The sequence below is a fragment of the Oncorhynchus tshawytscha genome, linkage group LG01 (genome assembly GCF_018296145.1).
Source record: "Oncorhynchus tshawytscha isolate Ot180627B linkage group LG01, Otsh_v2.0, whole genome shotgun sequence".
NCBI classification, from domain to species: domain Eukaryota; kingdom Metazoa; phylum Chordata; class Actinopteri; order Salmoniformes; family Salmonidae; genus Oncorhynchus; species Oncorhynchus tshawytscha.
In genome coordinates, this window is record NC_056429.1 from 28,235,578 (window position 1) to 28,243,077 (window position 7,500).

The 7,500-nt window shown below is 45.9% G+C and overlaps 1 protein-coding gene across 1 annotated transcript in view; it reads left to right on the forward strand.

Moving 5' to 3' along the window:
• Positions 1 to 7,500, forward strand: part of dab1a (DAB adaptor protein 1a) — a 59,035-nt gene that overhangs the window by 15,175 nt on the left and 36,360 nt on the right. Inside the window, 1 exon segment of the mRNA XM_042319963.1 lies at positions 6,403 to 6,542. Coding sequence (XP_042175897.1) covers positions 6,403 to 6,542 — 140 coding nt within the window.

Here is a 7,500-nt window from a genome sequence, read left to right on the forward strand (position 1 = left end):
TCCAATACCTTGACTTTGTTGACCTTAAGCCATTTTGCCACAACTTTGAAAGTATGGTTTGGGTATTTGTCCATTTGGAAGACCCATTTGCGACCAAGCTTTATCTTCCTGACTGAGGTCTTGAGATGTTGCTTCAATATAAAATATAATATAATATATATCCCCATAATTTTCCTTCCTCATAATAATCTATTTTGTGAAGTGCACCAGTCTCTCCTGCAGCAAAGCACCCCCGCAATATGATGCTGCCACCCCCGTGCTTCACGGTTGGGATGGTGTTCTTCGACTTGCAAACCTCCCCCTTTTTCCTCCAAACATAACGATGGTCATTATGACCAAACAGTTCTATTTTGGTTTCATTAGACCATAGGATATTTCTCCAAAAAGTACGATCTTTGTCCCCATGTGCATTTGCAAACCGTAGTCTGTCTTTTTTATGGTGATTTTGGAGCAGTGGCTTCTTCCTTGCTGAGCAGCCTTTCAGGTTATGTCCATATAGGACTCGTTTTACTGTGGATATATATACTTTTGTACCTGTTTCCTCCAGCATCTTCACAAGGTCCTTTGCTGTTGTTCTGGGATTGATTTGCACTTTTCTCATCAAAGTACGTTAATCTCTAGGAGACAGAATGCGTCTCCTTCCTGAGCGGTATGATGGCTGCGTGGTCCTATGTGTTTATACTTGCGTACTATTGTTTGTACAGATGAACGTGGTACATTCAGGAATTTGGAAATTGCTCCCAAAGATGAACCAGACTTGTGGAGGTCTACAATTTATTTCTGAGGTCTTGGCTGAGTTATTTTGATTTTCCTATGATGTCAAGCAAAGATGCACTGAGTTTGAAGGTAGGCCTTGAAATACATCCACAGGTACACCTCCAATTGACTCAAATGGTGTCAATTAGCCTATCAGAAGCTTCTAAAGCCACGACTTCATTTTCTGGAATTTTCCAAGCTGTTTAAAAGGCACAGTCAATTTAATGTGTGTAAATTTTGGACCCACTGGAATTGTGATACAGTGAATTATAAGTGAAATAATCTGTCTGTAAACAATTGTTGGAAAAATTACTTGTGTCATGCACAAAGTAGATGTCCTAAGCGACTTGCCAAAACTATTGTTTGTTAACAAGAAATTTGTGGAGTGGTTGAAAAACGAATTATAATGACTCCAACCTAAGTGTATGTAAACTTCTGACTTCAACTGTATATACTGTATCCTTCACTATCTATTCTTTACTTTCTATTGCATCTTAGAAGCTCTGTCACTGCTCATCCATATACAGTGGGGCAAAAAAGTATTTAGTCAGCCACCAATTGTGCAAGATCTCCCACTTAAAAAGATGAGAGGCCTGTAATTTTCCTCATAGGTACACTTCAACTATGACAGACAAAAAATCCAGAAAATCACATCGTAGGATTTTTAATGAATTTATTTGCAAATTATGGTGGAAAATAAGTATCAAATCAAATCAAATCAAATTTTATTTGTCACATACACATGGTTAGCAGATGTTAATGCGAGCGTAGCGAAATGCTTGTGCTTCTAGTTCCGACAATGCAGTAATAACCAACAAGTAATCTAACTAACAATTCCAAAACTACTGTCTTATACACAGTGTAAGGGGATAAAGAATATGTACATAAGGATATATGAATGAGTGATGGTACAGAGGAGCATAGGCAAGATACAGTAGATGGTATCGAGTACAGTATATACATATGAGATGAGTATGTAAACAAAGTGGCATAGTTAAAGTGGCTAGTGATACATGTATTACATAAGGATGCAGTCGATGATATAGAGTACAGTATATACGTATGCATATGAGATGAATAATGTAGGGTAAGTAACATTATATAAGGTAGCATTGTTTAAAGTGGCTAGTGATATATTTACATTTCCCATCAATTCCCATTATTAAAGTGGCTGGAGTTGAGTCAGTGTCAGTGTCAGTGTGTTGGCAGCAGCCACTCAATGTTAGTGGTGGCTGTTTAACAGTCTGATGGCCTTGAGATAGAAGCTGTTTTTCAGTCTCTCGGTCCCAGCTTTGATGCACCTGTACTGACCTCGCCTTCTGGATGATAGCGGGGTGAACAGGCAGTGGCTCAGGTGGTTGATGTCCTTGATGATCTTTATGGCCTTCCTGTAACATCGGGTGGTGTAGGTGTCCTGGAGGGCAGGTAGTTTGCCCCCGGTGATGCGTTGTGCAGACCTCACTACCCTCTGGAGAGCCTTACGGTTGTGGGCGGAGCAGTTGCCGTACCAGGCGGTGATACAGCCCGCCAGGATGCTCTCGATTGTGCATTTGTAGAAGTTTGTGAGTGCTTTTGGTGACAAACCGAATTTCTTCAGCCTCCTGAGGTTGAAGAGGCGCTGCTGCGCCTTCTTCACGATGCTGTCTGTGTGAGTGGACCAATTCAGTTTGTCTGTGATGTGTATGCCGAGGAACTTAAAACTTGCTACCCTCTCCACTACTGTTCCATCGATGTGGATAGGGGGGTGTTCCCTCTGCTGTTTCCTGAAGTCCACAATCATCTCCTTAGTTTTGTTGACGTTGAGTGTGAGGTTATTTTCCTGACACCACACTCCGAGGGCCCTCACCTCCTCCCTGTAGGCCGTCTCGTCGTTGTTGGTAATCAAGCCTACCACTGTTGTGTCGTCCGCAAACTTGATGATTGAGTTGGAGGCGTGCGTGGCCACGCAGTCGTGGGTGAACAGGGAGTACAGGAGAGGGCTCAGAACGCACCCTTGTGGGGCCCCAGTGTTGAGGATCAGCGGGGTGGAGATGTTGTTGCCTACCCTCAGCACCTGGGGGCGGCCCGTCAGGAAGTCCAGTACCCAGTTGCACAGGGCGGGGTCGAGACCCAGGGTCTCGAGCTTGATGACAAGCTTGGAGGGTACTATGGTGTTGAATGCCGAGCTGTAGTCGATGAACAGCATTCTCACATAGGTATTCCTCTTGTCGAGATGGGTTAGGGCAGTGTGGTTGAGATTGCATCGTCTGTGGACCTATTTGGGCGGTAAGCAAATTGGAGTGGGTCTAGGGTGTCAGGTAGGGTGGAGGTGATATGGTCCTTGACTAGTCTCTCAAAGCACTTCATGATGACGGAAGTGAGTGCTACGGGCGGTAGTCGTTTAGCTCAGTTACCTTAGCTTTCTTGGGAACAGGAACAATGGTGGCCCTCTTGAAGCATGTGGGAACAGCAGACTGGTATAGGGATTGATTGAATATGTCCGTAAACACCCCGGCCAGCTGGTCTGCGCATGCTCTGAGGGCGCGGCTGGGGATGCCGTCTGGGCCTGCAGCCTTGCGAGGGTTAACACGTTTAAATGTCTTACTCACCTCGGCTGCAGTGAAGGAGAGTCCGCATGTTTTCGTTGCAGGCCGTGTCAGTGGCACTGTATTGTCCTCAAAGCGGGCAAAAAAGTTATTTAGTCTGCCTGGGAGCAAGACATCCTGGTCCGTGACTGGGCTGGATTTCTTCTTGTAGTCCGTGATTGACTGTAGACCCTGCCACATGCCTCTTGTGTCTGAGCCGTTGAATTGAGATTCTACTTTGTCTCTGTACTGACGCTTAGCTTGTTTGATAGCCTTGCGGAGGAATAGCTGCACTGTTTGTATTCGGTCATGTTACCAGTCACCTTGCCCTGATTAAAAGCAGTGGTTCGCGCTTTCAGTTTCACGCGAATGCTGCCATCAATCCACGGTTTCTGGTTAGGGAATGTTTTAATCGTTGCTATGGGAACGACATCTTCAACGCACGTTCTAATGAACTCGCACACCGAATCAGCGTATTCGTCAATATTGTTATCTGACGCAATACGAAACATATCCCAGTCCACGTGATGGAAGCAGTCTTGGAGTGTGGAGTCAGCTTGGTCGAACCAGCGTTGGACAGACCTCAGCGTGGGAGCCTCTTGTTTTAGTTTCTGTCTGTAGGCAGGGATCAACAAAATGGAGTCGTGGTCAGCTTTTCTGAAAGGAGGGCGGGGCAAGGCCTTATATGCGTCGCGGAAGTTAGAGTAACAATGATCCAAGGTTTTTCCGCCCCTGGTTGCGCAATCGATATGCTGATAAAATTTAGGGAGTCTTGTTTTCAGATTAGCCTTGTTAAAATCCCCAGCTACAATGAATGCAGCCTCCGGATAAATGGATTCCAGTTTGCAAAGAGTCAAATAAAGTTCGTTCAGAGCCATCGATGTGTCTGCTTGGGGGGGGATATATACGGCTGTGATTATTATTATTTGGTCACCTACAAACAAGCAAGATCTCTGGCTCTCAAAGACCTGTAACTTCTTCTTTAAGAGGCTCCTCTGTCCTCCACTCGTTACCTGTATTAATGGCACCTGTTTGAACTTGTTATCAGTATAAAATACACATGTCCACAACCTCAAACAGTCACACTCCAAACTCCACTATGGCCAAGACCAAAGACATGTCAAAGGACACCAGAAACAAAGTTGTAGACCTGCACCAGGCTGGGAAGACTGAATCTGCAATAGGTAAGCAGCTTGGTTTGAAGAAATCAACTGTGGGAGCAATTATTAGGAAATGGAAGACATACAAGACCACTGATAATCTCCCTCGATCTGGGGCTCCACGCAAGATCTCACCCCGTGGGGTCAAAATGATCACATGAACGGTGAGCAAAAATCCCAGAACCACACGGGGGGACCTAGTGAATGACCTGCAGTGAATGACCTGCAGAGAGCTGGGACCAAAGTAACAAAGCCTACCATCAGTAACACACTACGCCGCCAGGGACTCAAATCCTGCAGATCCAGATGTGTCTCCCTGCTTAAGCCAGTACATGTCCAGGCCCGTCTGAAGTTTGCTAGAGAGCATTTGTATGATCCAGAAGAAGATTGGGAGAATGTCATATGGTCAGATGAAACCAAAATATAACTTAAAAAAAAACTCAACTCGTCGTGTTTGGAGGACAAAGAATGCTGAGTTGCATCCAAAGAACACCATACCTACTGTGAAGCATGAGGGTGGAAACATCATGCTTTGGGGCTGTTTTTCTGCAAAGGGACCAGGACGACTGATCCGTGTAAAGGAAAGAATGAATGGGGCCATGTATTGTGAGATTTTGAGTGAAAACCTCCTTCCATCAGCAAGGGCATTGAAGATGAAATGTGGTTGGGTCTTTCAGCATGACAATGATCCCAAACACACCGCCCGGGCAACGAAGGAGTGGCTTCGTAAGAAGCATTTCAAGGTCCTGGAGTGGCCTAGCCAGTCTCCATATCTCAACCCCATAGAAAATCTTTGGAGGGAGTTGAAAGTCCGTGTTGCCCAGCAACAGCCCCAAAACATCACTGCTCTAGAGGAGATCTTATTGTGGGAAGCTTGTGGAAGGCTACCTGAAACATTTTGACCCAAGTTAAACAATTTAAAGGCAATGCTACCAAATACTAATTGAGTGTATGTAAACTTCTGACCCAGAAGCTGAAATAAATAATTATTCCCAATAAATGTGGGAATTAAAGCTGAAATAAATCATTCTCTCTTCTATTATTCTGACATTTCACATTCTTAAAATAAAGTGGTGATCCTAACTGACCTAAAAGAGGGAATTTTTACTAGGATTAAATGTCAGGAATTGTGTAAAACTGAGTTTAAATGTACTTGGCTAAGGTGTATGTATACTTCTGACTTCAACTGCACGTGTCTCTAATATGGTCATACATTTGGCAGGAGGTTAGGAAGTGCAACTCAGTTTCCACCTCATTTTGTGGGCAGTGTGCTCTCGAGAGCCAGTTGTGCCTTCTGCGGCATCTCTCAATAGCAAGGCTATGTTCACTGAGTCTGTACATAGTCAAAGCTTTTCTCAACTTTGGGAATTTTCTTCATTATCTTCCTCCCTCCCTCCTACTCTGTTGTCTGTGAGGAGTACTTTACTAACCACAGGAGATAACATAGAGAGAGAAGCAAGGACAACACACACAAACATACTAGTACACTCACTCAATACACACTACACACATAGATAATAGAGAGTGTGAGAAGAGAGGGGAAACAGAAAGAGAGAGGAGATAAGAACAACATGTCACACCATCATTCAGAGAGGGAATGGGTCGGGGTGGATAGAGGTAGAGATGGGATGGGATGGATAGAGAGATAGAATAGGGAGAGATGAATAGAGAGATAGAATAGGGAAGGATGGATAGAGATAGAATAGAGAGGGATGATAGAGATAGAATAGAGAGGGATGGATAGAGATAGAATAGAGAGGGATGGATAGAGATAGAATAGAGAAGGATGGATAGAGATAGAATATAGAATATAGAAGGATGGATAGATAGAGATAGAGAGATAGAATAGGGAGGGATGGGGGTCATAGTCATGTGTGTTTATTGTACTGTACTGACTCTGTGTTTGTGTCTCTGTCTCTCAGGGCAGGATCGTAGCGAGGCCGGGTTGATCAGGCGGTTTAAGGGGGATGGCGTTCGCTACAAGGCTAAACTCATCGGTCTGGACGAAGTCACGGCCGCAAGGGGAGACAAACTCTGTCAAGACTCCATGATGAAGCTCAAGGTGAGTGTGTGTGTGTTTGACCCCAAGGACAGGGAATGAGGGGGAAGGGGTCTAGGGTAATAATGGAGCATAATGAGGTGGAGATGGGGGAGAGAAGATAGGGGAGAGAGGGGAGGTGAGGATAGTGATTTAGGCTCCTATCTCATTTAACATGCTGGGTAATTGTGTGATGGAAGGATGGTGTGAAAAAGGTGAGGGGTGAGGAAAGGTGAGGGCTGAGGAGAGGTGAGGAATGGTGAGGGGTGAGGAGACGTGAGGGGTGAGGACAGGTGAGGGGTGAGGAGAGGAGAAGTGAGGGGTGAGGACAGGTGAGGGGTGAGGAGAGGAGAAGTGAGGGGTGAGGAGAAGTGAGGGGTGAGGAGAGGAGAGGTGAGGAGAAGTGAAGGATGAGGAGAAGAGAGGGGTGAGGAGAAGTGAGGGGTGAGGAGAGGAGAGGTGAGGGGTGAGGAGAAGAGAGGGGTGAAGAGAAGTGAAGGATGAGGAGAGGTGAGGAGAAGTGAGGGGTGAGGAGAAGAGAGGGGTGAGGAGAAGTGAAGAAGGGTGAGAGGAGAGGTGAGGGGTGAGGAGAGGTGAGGAGAAGTGAAGGGTGAGGAGAAGAGAGGGGTGAAGTGAAGGATGAGGAGATGTGAGGAGAAGTGAAGGGTGAGGAGAAGAGGGGGGTGAGGAGAGGTGAGGGGTGAGGAGAGGTGAGGAGAGATGAGGGGGAAGAGAAGTGAAGGATGAGGAGAAGTGAGGGGTGAGGAGAGGTGAGGGGTGAGGAGAGAAGAGGTGAGGGTGAGGAGAAGTGAAGGGTGAGGAGAAGAGGGGGTGAGGAGAGGTGAGGGGTGAGGAGAGGAGAAGAGAGGGGTGAGGAGAGGTGAGGGGTGAGGAGAGGAGAGGTGAGGGTTGAGGAGAGAAGAGGTGAGGGTGAGGAGCAGAGGCAAACGGTGCATTGATCAACTTGTTTCCTAATTTGCTC